Source organism: Brassica napus, chromosome C5, assembly GCF_020379485.1.
Source record: "Brassica napus cultivar Da-Ae chromosome C5, Da-Ae, whole genome shotgun sequence".
Lineage (NCBI taxonomy): Eukaryota > Viridiplantae > Streptophyta > Magnoliopsida > Brassicales > Brassicaceae > Brassica > Brassica napus.
Genome location: NC_063448.1, coordinates 52,987,062 through 53,014,525, shown reverse-complemented (window position 1 = coordinate 53,014,525; position 27,464 = coordinate 52,987,062). Strand labels below are relative to the sequence as shown.

The following is a 27,464-nucleotide window of genomic DNA, read 5'->3' as shown; positions in this document are numbered from 1 at the left end:
ATTAGATTGAATAACTTGGATAATATTCAACACTAGTATGCACGTTTGTGTTGATACCCAGTTTAATACTTTTCTGGTCTATCTATTTTTTCGGCGTATACTTTTCTCATTATGCAAGTAGACTTTTTGAAGTTTGTTGGAATATATAATTATGGGTTTGAACGAGGTCGGCTTTACTTTGGAATGTTTTTGAACAAGCCACATAGATAATGATTTTCACGTTTGACTAATTATTATTTCACTGGTGAGAATAAATATCCACTGTTAATACAAAATACTGTTCTACTCTAATGATTTCATGTGTGATAATTGGCCAAATTGTGAATTTGCAAAAAGTGGTTTGTGTTTTTTGTAAGTATTGGTAAATTTTAAGAAATTCTTCAAGTTGTAAGGATAAATTTTACGCATACATGAAATATATTGATCTTCTTAACCAATGTTCTTTTATATTATCATAACTCAATCATCTCATTGATGAGATAATGATCATTTGATTGGATTAATAGAAATGTTTATTGATATTTCATAAAACAAATCGACGAATCAATATAAGATGCAATAAAGCTACATTAAAAATAATGGTTATTGAATCATCTAAAAGAAGGTAAGCTATCATTCTCTTTACCACTCTTATCAGGACTCGTCAACTATAGAGGCGCATACTAATCATTTCTTCGCTTATTCATGTTTTTCATGTCTGTGTTACTGTTTCATGTGCATTAGATTCTTGACTTCAGGGCAGCAAGGAGGAGTTGATGGGCTCTATGCTGGTCCTTGTAGTCCCATGCAAAATAAGTACAAGTACAAACACCAACCGTTTAATACAAATAACTTATTAGGCCCATAACGATAACCCAAAACTAAATTCCCAATTTAGGTTTTTGGGGTGTATAAAGTATTGAATTTTTGCATATTTAGGTTTACTTCATCCAATGTGGAAACTGGTTCAGTCCGCAGTGGATTTTTGGTTGGTAACAAAACACAACGAATGTTTTTATATTTGGTCGGAATTTTGACGTGGAACACTCAATTTTTATAATCGTTGAGTGTTAACTGTAACTGAGGGAACGCCGAGAATAGTTTAATTTGGTCTCATATCATAAGGAAATAAATGCATAATTTATTATAACTCTCAAGAACATAGAAGTGACGATACATCACACATTAACGTAGCTAGTAGCAAACCATACTTTCTAATTTATTACTGACTTCTTAGTTCTTGTAGTAATAGTAGTAGCTTCCTTGTCTGCTTCTCTCAGTTGATACTGTAAACAAAACGAAAAACAGAATAAGTGGTCGAGATTATTTGTTTTCATTTACAGAGCTGGTTGCCTGGTTCTTTTGTTACCTGTCGCAGTTGGTGGAAGGGCTGATACTGTAAGGGAGATTCACACCACACTTAGCAGGCAGAGACTGAGCATTGTTGAGGTTGTTAGAAGAGAAAGAGACTCCTCCGATAGCATTTTTTATGCAACGGCAAACGCCCTGACGGTCCACAGGGGTTTGGGCTTCAGTACCATATTCTTGTGTGTTTGAGGACCATATTTTTGTGTGTTTGAGGACCATATTTTTCCAATTTATTTAAAAAACTTTACTAAAATTAATCAAGAAGTGCAATCAAAAAGTCCTATAAGTAGTATTAATACAATTTCATATAGTTTGAACTTTGGACGCAAATAAAGAGCATAATTGAGTTAGGAAAGGAAACCTTTATTTTATTTTTCAGCAAATATAGAACAAAGATATCAGACAGTACTTCTTTCAAATTAAATACAAGATATGCATGCTATCACGTTTCTATAAATACACATGCGTTTATTTGTACATAGTCTCTCATATCAACGTTCCCTTTGCTCACTCAATTCTTTGAAAACATTTGGGATATTTTCAGACACGACAAGTACAAAGACAGTAGTCTCCAAGAGGAGAAGTCGATCGATGACGGAAACTGGTGATCTTAATTCCGTTCCAGCCAGCGGGATCAGGCCGATCCCATTTCTTGTTATCTTCAAAGATTTAACGCAAGTGTGTTTACATGACACGAAGAAAATTCAATTTAAAGAAAAAAATGATGTGTAACATTTATTTATATTTATACATATGAACTTGCAGCCATGTATTCAGTATGGATGCAATTGGGCGAGAGATACTAAGCATGGCCTTTCCAGCGGCTTTAGCTTTAGCTTCTGATCCAGTAGCCTCTCTGATTGACACTGCTTTTATAGGACGTTTAGGAGCGGTTGAGCTAGCAGCGGTTGAGCTAGCAGCGGTTGGAGTATCCATTGCGATATTCCAACAAGCTTCTAGAATCACGATATTCCCAATTGTGAGCGTCACAACTTCCTTTGTCGCTGAGGAAGACACATTGGAAAAAATGATGGAAGAAGAAGCAGAAGAAGAAGCAAACAAAGCCAAGAATGTTCATGCAAATACTTTGGCTATTCAAGATTCCTTGGAAAAAGGCGTTGCGTCAACCACAAGTAACAACAAAAACCAGCCGCAGCAAACGCCAGGTAAATCTCATTAATTTTCATTTTCATTCGCTTTTCGTTTTTTTTGAAAAAAATGATTAATTTTATTCAACATTCTGATATACCTATGCCTTTCTTCTTTCTTGTTTATGTATGTATATTAAAATTAAAACATTTTTTGAGACATAAACGTCGAATGCAAACGGATTAGTTTGTGCACGTTTATGTTTACGCCTCTTGTAATTTAAGTTTACACCTAGCTAAATATTTTTTGAAAAAAAAACTAAACAGTGTTTACGAGAAAAAAATGTAACGAATTAATCTTGTTTTGTTAAGTTGACGTGAAACTAACTTCGGATACAAAGTCAAACAACGGAAACAAAGCAAATAAGAAAGGAAAGAAGACTATCAAATCGGCATCAACGGCCATGATCATAGGGTTGACCCTAGGCCTTGTGCAAGCTATTGTCTTGATTTTCAGTTCGAAGGTGCTTATAGGCATCATGGAAGTTAAACCGGTATAAAATTATATACATAAATAGACATGGTTGGATAGCCAAAATGTTTAACTAATTTGAGTTCACTTCCGATTATTAGAATTCGGCAGTTTTATCACCAGCGCAAAAGTACTTGACCATACGATCATTAGGTGCTCCTGCATTGCTTTTGTCGCTTTCAGTGCAAGGCATCTTCCGTGGCTTTAAGGACACCAAAACTCCTCTCTATGCGCTACTGGTAAGTTGCTAATTTTTATCATCTTGAAATAACCTTCTTACTATAACATATTACCATATCTTGAGTCTAATATAACAATTTCATATTGAAACATGAAACAGTTGCATCAGATGGTCTCAATATCATTCTCGACCCCATTTTCATATTTGTGCTTCGTCTTGGCGTCAGCGGCGCCGCCATTGCTCATGTTATTTCTCAGTAAGAGAAAACTCTCGCTTTTTTTCACTCATGCAAATGTTAAACTGAAACTAGGAAAACCCAAGACTTGCTTCAATTGAGTACCGCTAGACGCATATAATTAAGTTTCTGTGAGAATTATATTAGGATTCTATAGAGATTGGTGGACTATGAACCTTAATCTCTAAAGACTAAAGAGTGTGTGAGAATATAAATTATTTGGGTTAATGCACTTATCAGCAATTTATTTTAACTTGAAAATTCAGGAAACTTAACAAATTAGTCAAGATTTCAAGATCTCTGGTCACAGAATCTAAACGAACAAAACTAACTGTTTCGTTTGTGTGAAGGTACTTCATGCTTCTTATATTGTTGATCCGCCTCGCTAAAGAAGTTAATTTGATGCCACCAAAATTTGGCGACCTACAGTTCGGAAAGTTTATTAGAAATGGTAGGGACACATTTAATAAAGTTGTTTTTCTTGCAATGATCAAAGTAAAAGCTTATTGCTAATTAAGAAAAAAAACAACTTTTTTCTAAAGTAACGTGAAAACATGATTTCGTTTGTTTTTCAAAATTTTCAATTGTGCTTCTGAAAAATCAAATATTCAATTTCATAGGGCCGTATATGGTTTTACTTTTTATTTTGGAGTAGTGACGGAAAGTATTTATCTACAAAATGGGTATTAAGAAAACAAACATGAATGTGGTTATCTAACAAGTTTGTGCCACCAAAATGAAAGGGGGATGATTAATGCTGGCAAGGACCATAGCTGTGACATTTTGTCAGACCTTAGCAGCATCAATGGCGGCTCGGCTTGGAACGACACCAATGGCTGCATTTCAGATCTGTTTACAAGTCTGGTTAACGTCTTCTATGCTCGCCGATGGTCTTGCCGTTGCTGGTCAGGTATAATCAACTATTATTTAAGTTATCATGCTTGCATAGTGTATTTAATATGGTTCGATCAAGTTGCATATAGAAATTAATCGTATAATTTAAATCTCTTTTAGGCGATTCTGGCTTGTAATTTTGCCGAAAAGGACTACAACAAAGTGTCTGCTGCTGCATCACGTGTTATACAGGTTAGATATTTATTCATCTTCTTATAGTAATAGTTCTAGAACGATACCAAATGTTCTTCTTAATCTTTTTTAAAAAACTGTAATTAAAACAAATGAATTTGAAATGCAGATGAGTTTTGCGTTAGGACTTGGACTGTCCGTTTTTGTCGGACTGGGTCTATACTTTGGTTCCGGGGTATTCTCCAAGGATCCTGCCGTTATACATCTCATAGCCATTGGAATACCGGTACTTATATTACCATTAAGCACTAACAATAAATACTATTGAAATAGATCCACATTGATGTCATACTCGAGCTGAGAAATACGGTAAACAAAAAGGATTAACCCTAGTAATTAATGGCTAATACGATTTTATATTATTTTTGGTCGGGATACATCAGTTTGTAGCAGCAACACAGCCAATAAACTCACTCACTTTTGTATTGGACGGAGTCAATTTTGGAGCATCTGATTTTGCTTACACTGCATACTCCATGGTACACTATTTTCATCAATCAATATATTTTTATTATATTTTGCTAAATGTTTATTTCTTCTTTCTTTTCGTAAATTTTTGTTACACTTTGAAGTGATTTTTCTTCGTTGATGACTTGTGAGAAATCAGGTAGGAGTTGCGGCCGTAAGCATTGTAGCAGTTATATACATGGCAAAGTCCAACGGTTTTGTGGGAATATGGATAGCTCTTACGATCTATATGGGTCTCCGTGCTATTACAGGAATTGGCAGGTATTTTATAAAGGCCCGGAGGGCCTTTGGCAAACTATCCTTACCGAAGCACTTGTGCCAAACTGTCCAGATGGCTCAAATAAATTCACATTGTTCCGACCAATGAAATCCTGAGCCATGCGTATTATAACATTGGAAATGCACTTCCTACTGTGGTGATATGCTGAATGTTGTGATACTAGGCTGGAAAACTCGTCAAGAGGGGTAAGCTCAGTGAGATCTATCTTGAATGCAGTAAAGTGAATCTTTCTCTCTCCTGATTTGAGCCCATCAAACATTGTGGGAATAGACTTCTGGAGATTCGCTATGGTGAACAAGACAAGTTCGTTATTTACAAACTCTTTGTACGTTATTTTATTTCCTCTCGGTCCAGGCTGTATGTATATAAAAGCAAAATGTTTATCACCGGCAGATATAATCATATAAGAAAGCTAAGAATAGATTGATATCTTTAAAATAGTTAAAGCTTCCGTACCAGAGAATCAACTTGGTTATAGTTCTGAATCCATTCTTTTCGTTTTTCCAGATCGCCTCCAAAAGCTATATTTATTGCCTCTCCATCAGCATCACCTTCCCAAACAAACTCCCTTACGTGGATATCAATTTGATTAAAGTATAGAATTCCCTCCTCGACGGTACTTGAACCCAATCCCTGTAGAAATATACACAATTAATAAGGAGAGAACGCACTAAGTGCTCTATTTTTACAACGGAAAGCACTCTATTTTTATAAGGGAAAACAAACCTTGTAAAACTTCACAGACCACTCGGTTGCATGAGCCTTATCTTTTTCTTTCCACTCTTTGAATTCACGCAGTGAGGAAAATGTCTTAGCTTCTTTAGTCTCGTGCGTTATCTGAGTATATTTAGGAAGTTAAAAACTGTTTGTACAGTGTCAATCACAAAGGAAGTAATCTACTTACTTTGGTAAGGGGAGTTACAAAATCAATTAGGAATGATGATGGAAGCTTGAGTAACGAAGGCCACAGAAAAGAAAACAAGTTTATCAACAAGCCACTCATGCGAGTTCCATCATCATCCTGTACAGGGTAAAAAGTTTCAGTAAATGTTAGTAGAAAATAATTCACTATGGGTATCTAGAAAGTTAGTACTTACTTGATCTGTCATTGAATCACACATCTATATCCCTAACGTTTCGTTTCATGCAGTGATAATATATATTCAATAACAATAGCTAACGGTTTTGTAGCTCTTTTATTAGGATGTAGTGGTCATAAAGCTTACAATCCATCTAAGCAAAAACCACAATCGATCTAAGCTTACAAAAGTTTCAGTAAATGTATGTATAAAATAATTCACTATTGGTATATAGAAAGTTAGTACATACTTGATCTGTCATGAGTATCACACGTCCATATCGCAGTGATGAAATGTCTGTGTACTCCTTTTGAAGTTCCAGTTTTAGAATTTTCTTAAGATCTTGAATGAACTTGTTCCTATTGATTTGAGCTGGACTAGCTTTTCTAACATTCAAAACCTTTCCTGTGATTGGATAAACACCATAGAAGTCACGCATATCGGAAGTCAGGCCGGACATCTGAAAGGAGCAAAAGAGGATCAGGAGTCTTAATATATCAAGGAAAAAACTGAAACAGAATATAAAGCAACTGTGTTTTTTCTTATTGAGAATAAACGATGACTATATATATATAGCTCACAACTGAAACAGAAAATCCCAAGACTTTGTTTACATGAAACTTATTCAAAGCAATTACTCCTCGGAATCTCGTAAACGAACTCAATGAATTGTTTAATGTTTTGACCAACTCAACCCAATAACTCGTTCAACGACTTCTACAAAAACAAGAGACAGAGACCATACCGCTAGAGCTTTGCCTGGCATCTTCCAATTTATCCGGTAGAACTTCTCTCCCTCCGTGTTACCAGCCATGGTTCTGAAGAGAACACCAAATCAACACACACCAAAATCATCATTTGGGTCACATAATCGCTAAAAATAAGCATCACATTAGGCATATATTATCAAAATCAAATCGTGCTTACTATATATTGAAATCACAATTTGGAGAACTGGAGAGGACTTCTCAAGTACTATGTTACCGTTGAAACGTTGCGCCAGATATGAAGGACAGATCAGAGCTATGTAAGTGTGATCGCAAATGAACAGATACTGCTCAGCCTCAGGTGAGCTTTTGTTTTCAATCTCAAATTAAATGGTACTCCCCCAATTTGTTTTGTTTGTATTTAACGGTACTTGAATTAATAATGTATCATCTAGTTATAAATGTTTGTAAAATTATTGGTTTAGAGTAAAAGATAGAAGCTTTAAGTCTAAAATGGTTTAGTATTGTAGAAAGATCCAAAATTCTAAAATTTCAGACATCTTTTGTAAAAACGAAATGCTATACCCAAAATAGTGTGCTTAACAAAGCCCAATAGAAAAGACCCCATACCCAAAACGAAATGCTATAACCCAAAATCCGCATTTAAATTGTAGTGAGAGGTAGTGGGCTTAATAAAGCCCAATACAAAAGACCCATACCCAAAATAGTAGTAGACACAGCAGCTTTGAAAAAATCAAACCAACAGGCGAGAAGAAGAAGAAGAAGAAGGAGGTCGCAGTTTCGGCGCCAACCCCTAAATAGGAGCCGAAATGGAGAGGTTGATCAAGGGCGATTCCGTATCGACGACGAGGAAGAGGAAGACAACGACGACGAGTATTAGGGAGAAGAAGAAGAAGAAGCTCACATCATCGTCGTCACTTGCCTATGATTTGCTAGTGATGATCGTGGCACGGGTTCCAAGATCGTACTATCGGACTTTGTCACTAGTCTCCAAGAGCTTCCGATCTATGGTGGTTTCACCTGAGCTTTACAAGGTTAGGTCACTCTTGGGCCTCACGGAGACTTGTCTCTATGTTTGCTTGAGGTTCGGGTTTAGTTGTTATAAGTGGTACACCCTCTCCAAGAAGAGTAGTGGCGGCGGCGGCTACGTTTTGGCTAGAGTCTTAATGCTCGATGATGATTCTCCTCGTATGATGGGTTTGTGTTATTCAGATCTTGTGGCGGTTGGTTCTGATATCTACAACATTGGCGTAGCAGATAAAAATAAAACCATGCCCACCTCTGGGGTCTCGATTCTTGATTGCAAGACTCACAGGTGGCGTAAGTCTCCTCCACGCATGCCAGTGGAGCTAACTGAACTTTCTGCCAGGTTCCTTGATCGCAAGATATATGTACTCGGACGACGCTTCCATCAAGATGATGGTTCCTGGAAGAGCTCCTTCGAGGTATTCAACACAAACACCCAAACTTGGGATCTCCCTTCCTGTGGTGGTTTTGATAGCGCCAGAATCAATTATCTTATCGACGGAAAGCTCCATGTGGTGACTTTATTCGATGGGTTGTTTGCTTTCGATTCAAAGCAATGTAGATGGGACCTGGTTGAACAATATCCAAGCACGGGTATTATGTGCTCAGGTTCTTTCTGCGAGGTTGATAATGTTCTCTACTCTGTTTCTGAAGACGGAGCTCTGACATGGTATGACTCCGACAAGACAAGCTGGAGAGATTTGAACGGTTTGGTAGCCCTACCTAAGTTGCCTAGTCCTCTTGATGGTTATGGTTCTTATGTTAAACTGACGGGTTACGGTGGTGGAAAGATGATGGTTTTCTGGAATTGCAATTTCGGTATCCACCGCCCGTTTCAAAGGGATACCATATATTGTGCCGAGATAGCCCTTGAAAGACGCAATGGAGATTGTTGGGGCAAACTTGAGTGGTTTGATACTATGCTTTTAGTCCCTGTGGAAACCCAGTTCCGTTAAGGTTCTTGCTGTAACGCTTTGAATGATGATGATGATGAATGTGGTGGTGTCTTTCTTTAACCCTTTATTTTGTTTTGGAATGGCTTTTTCAAAATTCTAATTAAGTCTCTCTGCTCCTTGTTCTCTTTTACATCCATCTTGGTCCTTACTTACGTCATGAAAGTTTACAGAGCAGGTTGAAGTCATCATCATACGCTTGATCAACTCTTGCTTCTTAGTGTATATATATATGATGTCAAAATGCAAGAGAATAAATCACTTTCAACAAATCGCCCTGAAAACGATTACCACATAAACATAAGATGTTTTCATTCATTCATTGGTGTAATGTGAGGTTAATTGATATTTCATAAAAATAAATCGACGAATCAATCGAAGATGCAATAAAGCTACATTAAAAAAATTAATGGTTATTGAATCATCTAAAAGAAGGTAAGCTATCATTCTCTTTACCACTCTTATCAGGACTCGTCAACTATATAGGCGCATACTAATCATTAATTTCTTCGCTTATTCATGTTTTTCATGTCTGTGTTACTGTTTCATGTGCATTAGATTCTTGACTTCAGGGCAGCAAAGAGGAGTTGATGGGCTCTATGCTGGTCCTTGTAGTCCCATGCAAAATAAGTACAAGTACAAACACCAATCGTTTAATACAAATAACTTATTAGGCCCATAACGATAACCCAAAACTAAATTCCTAATTTAGGTTTTGTGGGTGTATAAAGTATTGAATTTTTGCATATAATAGGTTACTTCATGCAATGTGGAAGCTGGTTCAGCTCGAAGTGGATTTTTGGTTGGTAACAACTAACAAAACATAACGAATCTTTTTACATTTGTTCGTAATTTTAACGTGGAACACTCAATTTTTATAATCGTTTGTTTGAGTGTTAACTGTAACTGAGGGAACGTCGAGAATAGTTTAATTTGGTCTCATATCATAGGAAGTGCATGTTGATAGTTTATTATAACTCTCAAGAACATAGAAGTGACGATACATCACACATTAACGTAGGTAAGTAGCAAACCATACGTTCTAATTTATTACTGACTTCTTAGTTCTTGTAGTAATAGTAGTAGCTTCCTTGTCTTCTGTGACACCCCGATTTACATAATAAAATGTTACGATAAATAAATAGCTCTGATACCAAATTGTGGCACCCACCACTTTCGAAATATAATAAATTGATAAAAGCGGAAATAAAATAATAATACAACTCAAATAATAATAATAATTTCCACCATAATATAAAAGTCAATACGATAGCATAACGCCAAAAGGCCCGATAACGATAACATCCGAAATATAAAATACGACATAAACCGAAAGTCTGAAATAGGAATAACATAAACGATAAAAGTCCAAAGGCCTAAAGACCCGATAAAGATAAAAGCGGTCAAAGCGATAGAAGCCCAAAAGCCCAATAGCACCGGTCCGATAATCACTCCTGCTCGTCGGTCTCACCTGAAAGGGGGAAAGAAGGAGGGGTGAGCAACAGGGGAGTTGCCCAGCGAGGTATGGGATGCTAAACCGCAAACCACAGACTGAGTTCATAGCACTACTAAAATGTAGGCCTAGCTCTAGCATGAAACAAACACGGTGCCTATTACACCACACATAATAATCAATATTCGGCTAGAGGACTAGCCGTTACAACTCATGCGCTTATAGTACATAGCTACTCTCTGCACCACGCATCTCCTCATACGGATATATACATATACTCGAAGCGTCGCTAGTACAGTTTGTCTCTGTACCCCCGCCCATCGTAGCGTCGAATGCAAACGTCTCTGCACCACGCCCCAAACAGTAGCGTCGAAGCTCAAACGTCTCTGAACTCACGCCCATATCACACCGTAGCGTCGAAGCTCAGACATCTCTGAACTCACGCCCTCATCACATAGTCCCTACTCATAACTATGTATATACATATATATAGCAGTTCTTAGCATCAATCATTTCACACAATCGTTGAATCCTCTATTATCCTAATTCCAGTTAACAATCAATATCAATAATGAACAAGCAAGACTCTCAAATAGACTCGATTCACAAAGACGGATCATGTTTCGAAACTAAACTTTCCATAATGGTAGTACTAAACTAGCTCGGGATTTAACGGAATAGCCCTCACCTTAGCAATGAAGAGAAGTGGTATATATGACCTCCAGCTGCTCAAATGGACTCCAAATCTGAAATCAGATCGAAATTTCGAGTCAGAACGCCTTTCGAACGGTTTAAAACGGGTATTTACGGAAAAGTCAACTCGTTGGTCAAAGTCAACCCGGTCAAGCTTTGACCAGAAATCGATTTGACTAAACCGACTGGTTTACCCTAACCGAAACGAAATCAATTTAAACCGGTCAAACCAGTGGTTAACCGAGTCAACCGAGTTGACTCACTGAGTTGACTCGGACGAGTTGACCGAGTCACCGGCGAGTTACCGGCGACGGTCAACGGCGGCGACGGCGGATATTCCGGCGGCGGGGGACGGTGGTCCGGCGGTGGCGACGTTTTCCGGCGGCGGCGCGTGTACCTCACGCGCGCAGAGGCGAAACTTCCGGAGGCGCGTGCGGCTTCGTCCGGACTCCGATTGAGGCGTTTTTGGTGGCCACGGATTCGTCTCGACGAGAGGAACACGATGGTAGTCTTGGATTCACGAGATTCATCATGGTTAGAAAGTTATGGTCGATTTACTAAAACGGCCGAAACTTAACTCAAAAACATGGCGGTTTTCGATTACCTTTGGTTGCGGATGATGGTGGTGACGAGCTTGACGACGTCCTGGCGTGTGGTGGATCCGGCGAAGAGCTCAGGTGAGCTTTCTCTCTTCTTCTTCTTCTCTCTCTCTCTCTCTCTCTCTCTCTCTCTCTCTCTCTCTCTCTCTCTCTCTCTCTCTCTCTCTCTCTCTCTCTCTCTCTCTCTCTCTCTCTAAGTTTTATAGAAGTTGGAGATGGTGGGGAAGAAGGTGGAGATGGTGGAAGAGAAGGTGGAAGTGGTGGGGTTGGAGAAAGAAGTGGAGATGGTGGGAGTGGTGGGTCATTACAATTCTCCCCCACTTATAAGGAATTCGTCCCCGAATTCATGTCATAAGTTGACGTGCCCAATGTCATCATAGAAAAACCTCGAATACTAATCGTCGCTCGGCTTTTCAGGTCTCCTCCTGAGTCTTATCTCCCTCCCCAACGAACTCGGACAAACACAGTCGATATTCCCCGAACTGTTTTCTCTTGATGATCCAAAATCTTCAATAGATGATAAGGTCCATAAAATCTTTATGAACTCACTTGACGTCAACTGCAAAATAATTATAGCGCCTTCTCAACTTTTGCAATGCTGTCATATGAACCAAGTCCTAGAAGGCTGATATACTGCTGATAAAGTAACTGCAAGCAACTAATCCAATCCACTCCAGTGCAGGATACAATTCCATGTATCTCGGTTTAAGCTCCTTTATCTTCTGAGTCTTAGGCTCCTCCTGAAATGTCCTTATTTTAAGGTATGCCCATATGTAGCTCTAAATCCTTACGGTGCTTAGCTGCATAATTCCTCTGACGTCATGGGCTTCCGAAAGCCAATCCTTGAGCATATCCTTTGCTCTACCGTCTCTTGAACCATTAATAGTTCTAACTCATATTGCTCCCCCACTTTGGTCCAACAAAGTGGTGTACGACCAGACCCACCATAAAACTTCGACGGTGCCATCATAATACTAAAATGATAACAGGTACATCACGATGAATTCCTGATCGCTCTCAAACTCTCCATAACAACAAGCTCTCCATAACAACAATCTAAATCTGCTTATCTTTCGGTTAGAAGATCCCCCTAAAAAGACTAAAACTTAACCAAACGCGAACTCACAAAACTATGAAAAGCTCTTAAGTCAAATAAGCTGTGAGGTAACTCACACCAACCACAACCAATCATACACGAGATTCACAAATCTCGAACTATACAAGATAACCACAAAACCACAAATATTAACACAAGCAAGTATGATAAGAACATACCCGCTATCGGCTCAGCTCCCTGGGGATCTCCAACCGTAAACACACGTGGAGCGATGGCTAAACGCTTCGGTGGTGGTGGAAGCGCTGCATTACCCCTCCTCGGACAGTCTCTGAAAATGTGACCAGGCTGGTTACAACCAAAACAGTTCCTAACATCCACTACTGGTGCTGCTGCCGCTACTGGTGGCGCAACCTGGGCATCAAATAGCCTACTCCGACAAACCCTACTCTTATGTCCCATCTTTCCACAATAAAAGCATTGTATGCTCGGTTTGTCCCATGTCCTCTGCTGTGCCTCTAAAGTCCCTCCAAACTTAGGCTGATCTGCCTTGGTGTACTTCTGCTCCTCTGCCAAACCTGCCTCCTGCTCGGCAGCTTTCTCCACCAAGTCTCCCAATCTGTGATAAGTGGCGACACGGCACCTGTTACGAATCTCTACTCGCATCCCATTCAAAAATTTCCTCATCAGGTCTTCCTCTAAAATGCCCTCTCCAGCAAACCTGCGAAGTTGGTTAAACACAACCTCATACTCCCTGATAGACATCTTACCCTGACTTACATGCTCGAACTCGCATTTCTTCCTATCCATAGCTTCCTTCGGAAAGTATTTCCTATCGAACTCTCGGATGAAGTCTGCGAAGGTAAGCCTCTCTGGCCCAAAGTGACTCAATCGTATTCCCTCCCACCATATAAGAGCATCTCCACGAAGGTACTGCATAGTCAATCTGAGCGACAACTCTGGTGGACACTCAATAATCTCCAGCTTCCGCTGCAAGGCTAACTTCCAATCATGTGCAGCTACAGCATCCACTGTTCCGCTAAAATGCTCCATCTCCATGTTTCTCATCTGACATGTCAGCCTGTAGAACCTCTCATCATAAACCGGGTAAACATGAGGTCGCGGTGGTGGTGGCGGTAGATCCTGAACACCATGAGCAAACTGCTGAACTGGACCATGCTGATCATGTTGGACCTGAACCAGTGGAACTTGCTGAACCCGAATCTGCGGACCCTGCTGCACCTGAACCTGAGGACCCTGCTGAACGGCAGCCATCTGACGAGCAACCTCCTGAGCAGCTACTCGGGCGGCCTCCTGAGCGGCCTGCCTGGCTGCCTCCTGGGCAATCTGCTGAAGTGCCTCCTGAGCGGCCTGTCTAGCGGCATCCTGAACCATCTGTCTCAATGCATCCTGATCAACTGGTGGAGCCGCGGGTGGTGGAACTGCGGGCTGCTCATGCTCATCTACATTGTCTCTAACGGCTCTGGCGGTCTGGGCACGGGTGGTTCTTCTCCTTGGCGGCATCTAAAAGGAAAGCGAAAAGTTAACTTACGCTGAACTTTGGATACCAACATTTAAGGAGAAGTAATATCGAACGGAAAGATGCTATTTATTTTTATTTTCAAAATTCCCAAATCCCCGAAAATATTTTGAAATCGTTTAAAACCGTCAAAACCGAATAAAACCAGGTCTCCAAAAATCGCCATCCCGGGTCGGAGCCGGGACGGAACCCGCTCTGATACCAAATTGTGACACCCCGATTTACATAATAAAATGTTACGATAAATAAATAGCTCTGATACCAAATTGTGGCACCCACCACTTTCGAAATATAATAAATTGATAAAAGCGGAAATAAAATAATAATACAACTCAAATAATAATAATAATTTCCACCATAATATAAAAGTCAATACGATAGCATAACGCCAAAAGGCCCGATAACGATAACATCCGAAATATAAAATACGACATAAACCGAAAGTCTGAAATAGGAATAACATAAACGATAAAAGTCCAAAGGCCTAAAGACCCGATAAAGATAAAAGCGGTAAAAGCGATAGAAGCCCAAAAGCCCAATAGCACCGGTCCGATAATCACTCCTGCTCGTCGGTCTCACCTGAAAGGGGGAAAGAAGGAGGGGTGAGCAACAGGGGAGTTGCCCAGCGAGGTATGGGATGCTAAACCGCAAACCACAGACTGAGTTCATAGCACTACTAAAATGTAGGCCTAGCTCTAGCATGAAACAAACACGGTGCCTATTACACCACACATAATAATCAATATTCGGCTAGAGGACTAGCCGTTACAACTCATGCGCTTATAGTACATAGCTACTCTCTGCACCACGCATCTCCTCATACGGATATATACATATACTCGAAGCGTCGCTAGTACAGTTGTCTCTGTACCCCCGCCCATCGTAGCGTCGAATGCAAACGTCTCTGCACCACGCCCCAAACAGTAGCGTCGAAGCTCAAACGTCTCTGAACTCACGCCCATATCACACCGTAGCGTCGAAGCTCAGACATCTCTGAACTCACGCCCTCATCACATAGTCCCTACTCATAACTATGTATATACATATATATAGCAGTTCTTAGCATCAATCATTTCACACAATCGTTGAATCCTCTATTATCCTAATTCCAGTTAACAATCAATATCAATAATGAACAAGCAAGACTCTCAAATAGACTCGATTCACAAAGACGGATCATGTTTCGAAACTAAACTTTCCATAATGGTAGTACTAAACTAGCTCGGGATTTAACGGAATAGCCCTCACCTTAGCAATGAAGAGAAGTGGTATATATGACCTCCAGCTGCTCAAATGGACTCCAAATCTGAAATCAGATCGAAATTTCGAGTCAGAACGCCTTTCGAACGGTTTAAAACGGGTATTTACGGAAAAGTCAACTCGTTGGTCAAAGTCAACCCGGTCAAGCTTTGACCAGAAATCGATTTGACTAAACCGACTGGTTTACCCTAACCGAAACGAAATCAATTTAAACCGGTCAAACCAGTGGTTAACCGAGTCAACCGAGTTGACTCACTGAGTTGACTCGGACGAGTTGACCGAGTCACCGGCGAGTTACCGGCGACGGTCAACGGCGGCGACGGCGGATATTCCGGCGGCGGGGGACGGTGGTCCGGCGGTGGCGACGTTTTCCGGCGGCGGCGCGTGTACCTCACGCGCGCAGAGGCGAAACTTCCGGAGGCGCGTGCGGCTTCGTCCGGACTCCGATTGAGGCGTTTTTGGTGGCCACGGATTCGTCTCGACGAGAGGAACACGATGGTAGTCTTGGATTCACGAGATTCATCATGGTTAGAAAGTTATGGTCGATTTACTAAAACGGCCGAAACTTAACTCAAAAACATGGCGGTTTTCGATTACCTTTGGTTGCGGATGATGGTGGTGACGAGCTTGACGACGTCCTGGCGTGTGGTGGATCCGGCGAAGAGCTCAGGTGAGCTTTCTCTCTTCTTCTTCTCTCTCTCTCTCTCTCTCTCTCTCTCTCTCTCTCTCTCTCTCTCTCTCTCTCTCTCTCTCTCTCTCTCTCTCTCTCTCTCTCTCTCTCTCTCTCTCTCTCTCTCTCTCTCTCTCTCTCTCTCTCAAGTTTTATAGAAGTTGGAGATGGTGGGGAAGAAGGTGGAGATGGTGGAAGAGAAGGTGGAAGTGGTGGGGTTGGAGAAAGAAGTGGAGATGGTGGGAGTGGTGGGTCATTACATCTTCATTCTCTCAGTTGATACTGTAAACAAAACGAAAAACAGAATAAGTGGTTGAGATTATTGTTTTCATTTACAGAGCTGGTTCTTGTTTTACCTGTCGCAGTTGGTGGAAGGGCTGATACTGTAAGGGAGATTCACACCACACTTAGCAGGCAGAGACTGAGCATTGTTGAGGTTGTTAGAAGAGAAAGAGACTCCTCCGATAGCATTTTTTATGCAACGGCAAACGCCCTGACGGTCCACAGGGGTTTGAGCCTGACTGTTGAGCGTTCTGATACCGTTGCAGCAGTTCGCTGGGACGTTACCGCCTTGAACCACGTAGGAGAGGCAAGGGTAAAGATCTCCAACCACGGCGTTGCAAGACACGGCTGCTTCGCCACGGTGAAAAGCAAGAACTAGGAACAAGGCTAGTAAGAGAGATCTCATGTTACTTTCTGTTTGTTTCTCTTGTGTTTTTCTTTTATTTTCTTTTTGTTGGGTACTTAGGTTAAAGAATTGATAGGTTATATATAGGTGGGTTGAATCTAGGGTTGGTAGTTGACGAGGAGTGATTGCTCGGATACATATTAGGTGAGAATGAATTTAATGTTTACCTTCAACCAATTAAGATCCAAACCTCCTGATTCAATTCATCAATTGCATTGTATCTAACAGCTTTGAACGTAACACTATGGTTATGAAATTCAGACGGGTTGTAAATGATACAACTAATTCGCTGCCAATCCATCAAATTATTGGAATGCTAACATGTTTTAGTACCGATACTGAGCTTTACCGGGCAGTTTGAAATGTTGCTTAATACATAGCGTGTGATTCTTTTACATTCAAAGATTAGAATTGCTCATTTTATAAATTTAGGATATGGAGTAGGCTGACGTAATATATCAAATATTGACTACCAAAGTTTATACAATTACTGGCTAAAGTACGGGATCAATATTTGATAAAGTGTCTGGAGTTCGTACATGTTGTCGTTAGAAGTAGTTAAGATAGCACAGAGATGACGGAACACCTTCTAGTACTGTTGTATTATGAGCTGTGTGGCAGATGGATTGATTGCTAGGAAAACCGTTTTGTTTGGTTTCACAGAAACAGAACCTAACTCATAGCTTACGTAGTGGTCCCAAATTCTTAATTGAGCCTTTTGGCATGGGCCTATTACTACTACGGTAAATAACACTAGTGTAAAATAATGACAGTTTAAATTATAAGCACAAAGCCATTTCATTTCCAGTCCAGAAGCAACTGAGGAATTGTAAAAGGCATCAAAGAAACTCTCTGAATAGAAAAAATCAACAAAATACATACAGCAGAGAACTTGAGAAAGTTAAGCTCAAGTCATCATCATCTTCCATGTTCTGGACTACTGGATTACGCCTCATAACATGATATAATCATGTCCTTTAATGGACAGTTCCATACTTTTGACAATTCTGATTCTTCAAAAAGACCTACAGAGTATAATAGAGATAAACTTTGATCAAGACACAGTGACTAACTTGCCCCTCCATGTTTCTATTCCCAACGATCTCTAGCTCCTATTCTTACATCTGTTTCCTTGTTCATATCAATCGTTACTACTCTGGTCTCTATGAATCTCCAGTATGCATCTATTTAGTTAGTTTTAACTTCCTCAACATATAAGTATATGCCAATTTACAGAACCTTATGTATTAATCCCCTTATTGAATCTGTAATAAAAATATCTAACCAGCGAAGACTTAAACTAGGAAACAGGTACAGCTTAAGATCGATAATGGTCTACATATATTAATACCTGGGGGAAAAGAAAAACACGAACCCCAAGAAGAAAAAAAAGCTTCACCGCTCGATTCTGGCAACTCGGTATCTCAACTTCCGGTTATGATTATCCTGAAACAACCAATCAAGAAATTTATTACAATAAGAGGACAAGACCAACTGAATTATTTGTCTTTAAGACAACCTTTGTACAAACTTAAAAAAAAATCAAAACTTTGTACCAGTTCAAGTACTTTAGCGGAGCTCTTGTCAACCTCCGAAGCCAAGCTCTCGACTTTCGCCAGCATCCTCTCATACATCTCCTCAACACCCCCTGTATAGCTCGCAGCTTCAGCTCCAACCAAACGCTTCAAGCTCCCCACTCCAAACCCATCAGCTAACGCATCAACTTCCTTCTGATCCTTCACCGCTTGCTTCTTCCCGCTCAAAGAACCTTCGTCCCTGTCCTCGTTCATCATCGCCGAGCTGCTAACCTCGCACAGCAGCGGCGGGAACCCCGACTTCGGATTAAACGAACCGTAGTGTCCGCGAAACGCCGGTCCGATGTTGACTATACCGAGAGATCTCGGTTCTAACCGTCGGTTTAAAGGGCGGAACTGGTACGCGCGGTACTCGTGCGTGTGGATTAGCTGATCCGTCAACGGCGTGGTGAGAAGGATGAACACGGAGGAAGGCATCGAGTTAGGGCTTTCCGAGTTCTCGATCGGTAACTGAAATCGAGACGAGAGGGAAGACGCGACGGCGAGCTCGCGCATGGAGGGGCGGTTTGCGGTGGTTCTCCGGGCGGAGAACCAGCCGAGGAGGCGGTCAGGTGAACCGAGTTGGAGAGAGTCGATCCGGCGCGAGTCAACTCGGCCGAGGGGATCGTAGAAGGAGACGGTTTTGCCGGAGGAGATGAAGCTTGTGACTGTGGCGACGATTTGATCAGATGAGGAGGAGGAGGAGATCGAGGCGGATGGTTCCGCCGGAGAGTCGTCGGATAAGGTGGTGGAGGCGATTCGGTGGATTTGGCCGAAGAGCAAGCCGTCGACGTCGCCAGGAGAGGAGGACGCTCGTTGAATGAGGGAAGCTAGTGTTGGGCCTGGAATCTCGATTCTTTCTAGAGAGAGATCGTCCATGGTGGCGATGAGACGGAACACAGAAGATGGAAAGATGTGAAGTCACTTGAAAGACTTGTGTCTAGATTTACCTGTTACGACGTCGTGGTGTCTTGTATTTCAACGAGCGGTTAGCGTGTCGTTTTCTATAGATAAAAACGGCATAGGTTCCACATTTGAAGCCCAGTATTTAACCTAAGCCCAATCAACTAGAGAAGAAATTTAAACAAAAACATGAAGGCCACCTTAATCTTCTGCTTTGATGTAGCAACGGTGTTTACAAGTGTTTCCCATTTATTTTGTTTGCAAAATAAAATGGTTTACAACTCTTTGGAAACCAAGAAAAAAAACACAAAGAAAACTCTTTACTTGGTGAGTTTTGATAGAGAGGAAAGAGCAAAAGTAGGGCGTTTAGTTTAGGGGTGGATGTCCGTTTGAGTTTGGGTATTTTAGATTTTCGGAACGTTCTGATATTTTTATTTTTCGGATCGGATTTGGTATTTATAGTTCGAATTCGGGCCGATTCAATTATGTAAAGTTCGAAAACCAGCCTCTCTTCAAGTATGGTATCTTGGCCTAAAACTCATTAATTACTAAGATTAACTGGTTTTGTTGTCTTATTGCTTATAAAAGGTGGAGAAAACAACAAATGTTTTAGCACTACCCCCACCACCATGGGAAGCTCAGTTTCCAAATCTCTAGGCCTCAATACTCTCCTACTCATCAAACGCAAGTGGTCATCACTACTCATCAACCGCTCGGTTACAACCCCCAAGGTGGCTCTCCTAATGTTACCAACAACAACAACAACATTTTCGGTATGTTCCTCCCTACAATGACTGGAGGCCACAACCCAAACCATCATAATCCCGCTACCATGCATGTACGGAGGACAACCTCAACAACAGTACCTTGTAGAACAACAAATGTACGGAATGGAACCAACTGTAGGAATCTATACCATGTGTTCTTCTCATCCTTCGGCAGTTGGGCTCATAATTATCATCATTCATCAACCAATGAGCAAAAAACCAGACGACAAATTGTTTGGAGATCTTGTTGAACTCTCCAAATTCAACAAAAGAGCCGGTAGTTATGTAAAACTCCACATTTTTTACCTATTTACTTTTTTACTTTAGATTCCAAACTTTTTACTGTTATAGAATAAAATTTTAAATTATATATTTGTCGCCAAGTGAATATTCTTATTTATATAAAACCTCCGTCGAGGTTTACGATTTCGTCATTCTTCATCAATGGAGGAAGACGACTCGGTTTCACTCACTCTCCACACTCTAGCTTCCATTAGATCACTCATCATCAACGCCGACACTCCCTTCTCCGCAATCTCCTCGGTCCTCGACTTCCTCACTGGTCTTCTCCCCCGAGACGACTCGCCGATTCTCCACCACGTCCTCAAGCTCCTCTCCGATCTCTCCCTCTCGAGAAACGACTTAACGCCACAGATCTTCGAATCAATCCTCTCCAACTTGCTCCGCCTCCAAACCTCCACCGATAGCCGCGGACGCTTCGCCGCGGAATCGCTCGCCGTGCTCGCGTCGTTATCCGAACGAAACCCTACCGCCGCCGTAATCGACGGAGAGGTGTTCGCGTCGATTTGCATCGGAGCAGATGTGTCTTCTCGGATGTGGATGCTTAGGAACGCGGAGAGGTTCGATCTCCCGTCGTCGGTGCTCTTCACGTTGTTCTTCGGGTTCACGAAGGATCCGTATCCGTGTATCAGAAGAGTAGCTCTCGATGGATTGGTTTGTGTATGTGAGGCTGGTGGTTTCGATCACGCACGTGCCGTGCAAGGTTGCTATGCACGTGCTGTTGAGCTTCTAGACGATGATGAAGATAGCGTCAGATCTTCTGCAGTTCGTGCCGTAAGTTTTTTATTTTTTTATTTTAATGAAATAATATTTGAAAGAATTGTTGTGAGCTGAAACTATCTGAATGTTCAGGTTAGTGTGTGGGGCAAAGTGTTGATAGCATCCAAGGAAGAGGCGAGTAGAAGAGAGTGTTCTGATGCTGTGTTTCTCCAGGTAACTAGCTCCTCTCTGGATTTAGCATAAAGTCTGAAGTATTTGCAATTTGGGATACTGAGTAGCCAGCCACCTAACAACTTATGTGGTGAAGTGTTTATCAGATTTGTTTTCTCAGTGATCTTGAGGAACTACAATATAACCAAATGGCTGATGTTTTCTTTATAAACGTGCTTTCAGCTTTGTTCTGTTGTGAGAGATATGAGTGTAGACGTGAGGGTTGAGGTGTTCAAGGCATTTGGGGTGATAGGAACTGCATCAGAAAGCATTATACTGCAAACACTTTCTAAAAAAGTATTGAAAGCCGGGAAAGGGAAGAAACGGCAGAATCGTTTTTCGAATGAGTCTGCTGATGCCGCTGCTGCAGCTGGGGTTTTCATCCATGGTTTTGAAGATGAATTCTACGAGGTACACTTATGATAAATATGTTAAATCTGAAAAAGTTTCAGTTGAGTTTTTGTTGTTTCTTGGACTTATATATACGATGTTTGCATGTGTCATTCTGAAGGTACGGGAAGCTGCGGTTGACTCTTTCCACTCCCTCTCAGTAAATTCTATCGAATTCCCAGATGAAGCTGTTTGCCTATTGATGGATATGCTATACGATGATTATATGGTTGTCAGGTTGAAAGCTTTAGAGGCATTGCGTCATATAGCAGACATGGGGAACTTGAAGATACAAGAAACTTATATGCCCGCGGTAAGTCATCGTATCCTTTTGCATCTTTTGTCCTATAAAGCTGGTGGTAAAAGCTAATGAGAATGCACTCTTATAGGCCCGCTGAATAGCTTTAGTAAGTTGTTTGCACTCTAGGGCCTAATGCTGAATGAGATTTGAAGTGATTTGCTACTAAGCTAACATGGCTGCCGCTGCCTCCAAGCATTGCCACTTGCTTCTGTTTGTCTATTTATTTACTCTGAATTGTGATGAAGAGCTGCTACTTGGTTATGCAGTTTTTGGATGCTATTATTGATACCTCTGAGAACATAAGACTTACTGCTAGAAACATTCTCAAATTGGCAAAGCTGCCCGATATGAAGCTGGTCAACAAAGGTGTTGATGGTGTTCTAAAAAGTTTAGAGATGTATCCACAGGTTGGCATACTTACCTACAAAAACCAGTTAGCTTCTGATTCCATCGATCGATTCCCTTCATCTTATTTTGAATCTCATTTTCTTGGTGTCTCATTGTAGGACGAACCTGATATCTTGTCTACTCTGTTCCTTTTCGGACAAAATCATTCAAATTTCGTAGTCAATATAATCAAGAGATTTCGTGCAAAGGTAAGCAAAGCTAATTTTTCACTCTTCTCAGGACTTGTTAATTATAGGCGTACTAATAATCTCTTTCCTTACTCTTCCATGCTATTCAGTTGGAGACAGACTCCGGAAATAAAAGTGAATTCAACAGCCGACAGGTGTCTGCGTTTCTGATGTTCATAATCTCAGCTCCTCTCTCAAACAAACAAAGCATCACTTCCATACCGCCTTTGGCTTTTTCATATTCGCTTGCAATGCTGGGAAAATTCTCTTGTGGACTTCATGATATGATGGACCAGGATACTCTTTTGGCTTACTTGGCTCATTGCACTACTCTTTCTGCTGCATCGGGTACAGAATTCAATAAAGCAGATACGTTTTTAAATGCATATAGGCGCAGTACTGCATATCATAGCGGAAACCCTGTCCTACCACCAAGCAAAGATATACCTGCTGAGAGCATATCCATGGCTTCCAAAGAAGAATTGGATCCAGCACTGAAGCCTGTGAGCCATATACAGTTGAAAGTGAAGGCTGCCTGGTTATTATTACAATCAGCATTCTCTAAAGAAGCAATCCGAGCCTTAAGGTTTTATAGCTTGCAGTCCATCGGTTTCCAGCGTCTATGTTACTGTTTCATGTATATTCTAACTAACGTGTTTCTTGACTTCTTGTCCAGGGCTTGCAAACAGGAGTTATCAACTTTGACAGCCAACTCCTCAATCTCCAATGGCGCAATAAAATTTATGTGTCAGTACGTTCACCTAATCGAACTTCTCGCTCAGGTATGGCCTCATTTCGAAAACTCAAGACACACCAGCTCATGTAGATCTGTAGAACTGGAAATGCTGATGGAAGAGTTAGAGATAGAACTGATGGAGATAAGGTGTAGATTCACAGGCCTGTATACGGAAGTGTCACTAGTACTGGAGCTAGTCATTTTAAGTTGCATGTTAAGGCTATATAAATTTGAGATCTGCTGCGGACTTAGCTGCAAGAAGAAGCTATCTTCAACAGTATCTAAATTAGAGCTCCACCATGAACAACAATGTACCAAACCATCAGACTTTCTAACCGAAACTAAGAAGTCATTGCAAGAGATTGGGAGCTCTGCTGATATAAGTTGCTCTAGACTACTTGACCTCATCAAGAAATTCAATTGCTTCTCCCCGGAACAGTTTACCCTCTCTGGTAATCTGCAGTGTGTCAGTGCAGAGCTCGAGGTTCCTGGTAATGGTCCTTACAATCCAGTTTCCTTTGTGGCTGGACTACCAGTGGCTATACCGTGCGAGATCAAGCTGCTCAATGTGCCAAGGGATGCCCGTTTGTGGCTGAGAATATCCAGAAGCGATGACACTTGCCAGTTTGTGTACTTGGACCCAAACCTTTACAATGGAGGCGAGACAGAGAAGAGGTTTATGTTTACTGCAGTAGCTTGCATGACCCCGAGAGCTGTTGTGTTCACACTGCAGGTCTCAATAGGCATAGAGTGTTTATTCGAAGATGTTTGTTGCAGAAAACATCGTTATGGTCCGAAGCATCCAGTGACTTATCTATGTAAGGAAAGAGAAGTTCACTTCTCCCTTGTTTCAAGAACAGAAGCTGTATTGTAATCTTCTCTATTTTTCAAAAAATGTTAACTTACAAAGCATACCAAACGAGAAATGCAATAATAATCCCGTGTTTAACATAAGTGAGCTCACCAGTAGTCATTGCAAGAACAAGTGCCGTTTGTAAAACAATGAAACCTATTATTATCTCTAACAACAATCTCTCTTCTTGTGATCTTCGATATCAACTTCATCGCTTCATGACAATCTCCGCATACTCTTAGATTCTTCACCACTCGAATCACTTCGCCATGACCCGTACTGATCAACCCCAACGCAACCGCAAGCTTCTCGCTGTGATACCCCAACACCGTCTCCTTTTCTTCTTCTTCAACGTCGAACATAACACATTCTGTCGTTGGCACAAAACCCATAAGCCTCATTTCATTACCCAAATCTTCTAGCTTCGCATATATCTTGTCGCTCAGAGGATGAGACTTATCATCAGCCAGAAACTCGTGCACCGTCCCTTCCAATTCGATCCAACTCCATCCAGGAAGCTTCTTCATACCTTTCTTGTTCATTTCCTCTCTCACTTCAGCCGCTTCGTCCCATCTGCCATTAACCGAGTATATGTTGGATAATTGAACGTAGTTTCCTGCATTCCACGGCTCAAGAGCGATGAGTTCTTTCAGAACACGTTCAGCTAACCGAGTTTCTTTGACCAGTCTGCATCCGGTTAGCAACGCTCCCCATATTATCGCGTTTGGCTTCATTGGCATATCGCAGATCAACCGGTACGCTTCACTTAACTGTCCTGCTCTGCCCCAAAGATCAACCATGCAACCATAGTGCTCAACCGTGCGTTTCAACGAGTAAACAGAGCTTATGGAGTTGAAAAACCGAAGCCCGTCTTGGATTAGCCCTGCGTGAACACACCCACATAGCAATCCAAGGAATGTGTACCCATCAGGTGAGATACCTAGCTTCTCTGTTTGTCCGAAAACAGCAAAAGACAGCTTGACATGGCCGTTCTTGGCCAGACCAGTAATCGCAGTGTTCATGATGACTCTATCCTTCTCCTTCATATCTTTAAACACTTGAAATCCCCTAGTCATATCCCCACATTTTGCATACATGTCGATCAACGCATTCCCCATAACAAGATTAGTCAAGAACTCATCCCTATCTATCAAACCACTTCCCCATTCGCCTAGATCAAGCGCTCCTAAGCTTGCACAAGAAGAAAGAAACCCGACAATCGAATACTGATCCGGTTTCAGATCTTCCCGCAGCATCTGGTGGAACAACTCTACACCTTCCTTCGGGAGGCTGTTCGAAGCGTACCCTTGTATCATAGTGCTCCAAGTAACTGCATCTTTCTCCCCCATCGAGTCGAAAACAGAGCGAGCTTTCTCCATCTTCCCACGCTTCGTGTAGAGATTAACCAGTGTAGTGTTCACATATGAGTTCTTCTGCATCTCAATCTCTTCAACTAGATTAGCAATCCACTCGGCACTATCGAGATCCCCTACCTGAACACAAGCAGATAAAACCCGAACAACGGAGTAGCTATCCGGCCTCACACCACTCTCCACCATCTTCTTAAACAAACCAATCGCATCCCCATGCTTCCCTGAGGAAATACACCCACTAAAAAAAGCCGTCCAAGAAACAATCGTTCTCTCGGGCATTTCGTCGAACACCTTGCGAGCATCGTCAACCCGCCCGGATCCAGAGTACAGAGAGAGCAAACTCGTCATAGCGCCGGCATCGCGATTAAACCCGCATTTCACAACAAGAGGATGGAGCTCAATCCCGAGCGTTAGATTCTGTGATCTAATGCACGCCTTGAGGACGAAAGGGAAAGTGAAACCGTATAAGGAGAGGCCGTGGTGTTTGCGGACGGAGAGGAAGAGGTCGAGCGTTTCGCGGAAGAGGCTGTTGTTGACGAGGCCGTTGATGAGAGTGTTGTAGAGGAAGATGTTTGGGAACTGTGTGTGGGAGAAGAGGAGGGAGGAGTAGTGGTTCTCGCGGAAGAAGAGAGTTCGCTTGAGGAGGAGGTTAACGAGGTAAGTGTCATGGTGGTGATCGTGGTGGATGAGAGACGCGTGGATCTGTTTCAGGTGGTTGACGGTGGATGCGACGGAGATTAGGGTTTTGATTTGATGAAGTTTGGATGGTGATGAGACGGCGGCGATGCTCATGGCCACTTTAAACCCCTTTTTTTTTTGTGTGGTCTCCCGCCAATTTATATCAGTCTTCAAACGGACAGTTTTTCCAGAATTTTTTTAACATTAATTCATAAAAATAATAATGGTTCCAACTATTTTCTAATTGTTTCGTATGTGCAACCCCATTAATTGTATAATGAGAATATTTTCGATACTGAATTCTTATTTTATATTCCTCTTTTTTTGTAATAGTTGGCGTTTTATTATTGCACACAGATAGATTAAGAAGTTTTTTAATTTCTTATATATTTTTTAAAAAATATCACTAATAGTTTATCTGACCACAATTCAACAAATGATAAAATAAACTACATAGTATAAAGAATTATATAACATAAAAATTAAATTAATTTTGCAGTAAAACTTAAAAACATTATCTAATTTGGAAAAATGATTTTTTTGTAAAAGTCAGGTATTAAAAACAGATATAGTAATACGCTACGAGAATTATTACAATAACTACAACCCATAAAAAGAGAAACTGCCAATAAAATCCCGAACTTTCAAATCAAAGCAAAAAAAACCCTTCAACTTGTGTCTGAGCCAAAAAAAATACCTCAATTTTAAATGTTGGCCATTTTTAATTTCATTTTTTGTTGACTGAACCATTTTAGAAACTTGAAAAGTCAACTATTAAACCGTAAATGTCTGTTAACTTGCTAAACGACGTCATTTTAAATACTACTTAAAAAATCTTTTTCGACACAACTACCATTATTCTCAGCCTCATTATCATTCTCATTAGTTTCACTATCATTTTCATTATCACCTTCTTCACCGACTTGATTTTGTTGTTCAATCATAGATTTCCTAACACTTTCCACTTAAGATCTCTCACTACGATGAACCCAAAGTACATCATTTGCATTATCAATGGCTCTGGGTTTTGGAGATTGGAAGATTGAAAGATTAGAGAATTAGAAAATTTAGGTTCGCGAAAGAGAAGATGATTTAAATGCTTACAGATCTAAAATGACACTATT

General features: G+C 41.0%; 6 protein-coding genes and 1 pseudogene across 17 annotated transcripts; 3 read left to right on the top strand and 4 right to left on the bottom strand.

The window, feature by feature from the left end:
• Positions 1-1,115: 1,115 nt before the first annotated feature.
• LOC106396994 (non-specific lipid-transfer protein 6-like) lies at positions 1,116-17,122 on the bottom strand. 4 transcript variants are annotated; one of them, XM_048759348.1, is made up of 3 exons: positions 16,766-17,025; positions 1,349-1,485; positions 1,116-1,265 (listed from the first exon to the last, which is right to left on the bottom strand). In XM_048759348.1, the coding sequence occupies exons 1-3, from the start codon at positions 16,958-16,960 to the stop codon at positions 1,256-1,258; spliced, it is 342 nt and encodes a 113-aa protein (XP_048615305.1). In that variant the 5' UTR covers positions 16,961-17,025; the 3' UTR covers positions 1,116-1,255. The 4 variants fall into 4 exon arrangements, with proteins under 4 accessions (XP_048615305.1, XP_048615304.1, XP_048615302.1 ...); XM_048759345.1 differs by lacking the exons at positions 1,116-1,265; positions 1,349-1,485 and adding exons at positions 9,928-10,098; positions 16,535-16,554 and having other exon boundaries at positions 16,629-17,122; XM_022703536.2 differs by lacking the exons at positions 1,116-1,265; positions 1,349-1,485 and adding exons at positions 9,928-10,103; positions 16,540-16,554 and having other exon boundaries at positions 16,629-17,122.
• Positions 1,538-5,572, top strand: LOC106396995 (annotated as a pseudogene).
• On the top strand, positions 7,638-9,122 carry LOC106396993 (F-box/kelch-repeat protein At5g51250-like). The gene has a single exon (XM_013837514.3). It carries the CDS (start codon positions 7,834-7,836, stop codon positions 9,004-9,006), a length of 1,173 nt encoding a protein of 390 aa, XP_013692968.1. The 5' UTR covers positions 7,638-7,833; the 3' UTR covers positions 9,007-9,122.
• On the bottom strand, positions 10,211-16,554 carry LOC125587939. 8 transcript variants are annotated; one of them, XR_007324331.1, is made up of 5 exons: positions 16,200-16,496; positions 15,591-16,105; positions 11,754-14,921; positions 11,145-11,659; positions 10,211-10,474 (listed from the first exon to the last, which is right to left on the bottom strand). XR_007324331.1 is itself a non-coding variant. In XM_048759344.1 (4 exons), the coding sequence occupies exons 3-4, from the start codon at positions 14,324-14,326 to the stop codon at positions 10,452-10,454; spliced, it is 1,326 nt and encodes a 441-aa protein (XP_048615301.1). In that variant the 5' UTR covers positions 14,327-14,921; positions 15,591-16,105; positions 16,200-16,496; the 3' UTR covers positions 10,211-10,451. The 8 variants fall into 8 exon arrangements, 2 of the variants coding, with proteins under 2 accessions (XP_048615301.1, XP_048615300.1); XR_007324330.1 differs by having other exon boundaries at positions 10,211-11,659; positions 15,591-15,648; positions 15,859-16,105; XR_007324332.1 differs by having other exon boundaries at positions 10,211-11,659; positions 11,754-14,326; positions 15,591-15,648; positions 15,859-16,105.
• A 597-nt stretch (positions 17,123-17,719) lies between the features above and the next one.
• Positions 17,720-19,497, bottom strand: LOC106397197 (BRISC complex subunit Abraxas 2). Of its 2 annotated transcripts, none has more exons than XM_013837773.3 (3): positions 18,517-19,497; positions 18,336-18,406; positions 17,720-17,985 (listed from the first exon to the last, which is right to left on the bottom strand). In XM_013837773.3, exons 1-2 carry the CDS (start codon positions 19,411-19,413, stop codon positions 18,356-18,358), a joined length of 948 nt encoding a protein of 315 aa, XP_013693227.1. In that variant the 5' UTR covers positions 19,414-19,497; the 3' UTR covers positions 17,720-17,985; positions 18,336-18,355. The 2 variants fall into 2 exon arrangements, with proteins under 2 accessions (XP_013693227.1, XP_013693226.1); XM_013837772.3 differs by having other exon boundaries at positions 18,312-18,406; positions 18,517-19,496.
• Positions 19,498-20,523: 1,026 nt separating this feature from the next.
• On the top strand, positions 20,524-24,390 carry LOC106401659 (protein SIEL). Its single transcript, XM_013842212.3, has 8 exons — positions 20,524-21,278; positions 21,357-21,437; positions 21,618-21,845; positions 21,946-22,137; positions 22,392-22,532; positions 22,632-22,721; positions 22,811-23,286; positions 23,377-24,390. The coding sequence occupies exons 1-8, from the start codon at positions 20,649-20,651 to the stop codon at positions 24,308-24,310; spliced, it is 2,772 nt and encodes a 923-aa protein (XP_013697666.2). The 5' UTR covers positions 20,524-20,648; the 3' UTR covers positions 24,311-24,390.
• On the bottom strand, positions 24,303-26,530 carry LOC106401660 (putative pentatricopeptide repeat-containing protein At3g08820). Its single transcript, XM_013842213.3, has one exon. It carries the CDS (start codon positions 26,452-26,454, stop codon positions 24,397-24,399), a length of 2,058 nt encoding a protein of 685 aa, XP_013697667.1. The 5' UTR covers positions 26,455-26,530; the 3' UTR covers positions 24,303-24,396.
• Between the last annotated feature and the right edge of the window lie 934 nt (positions 26,531-27,464).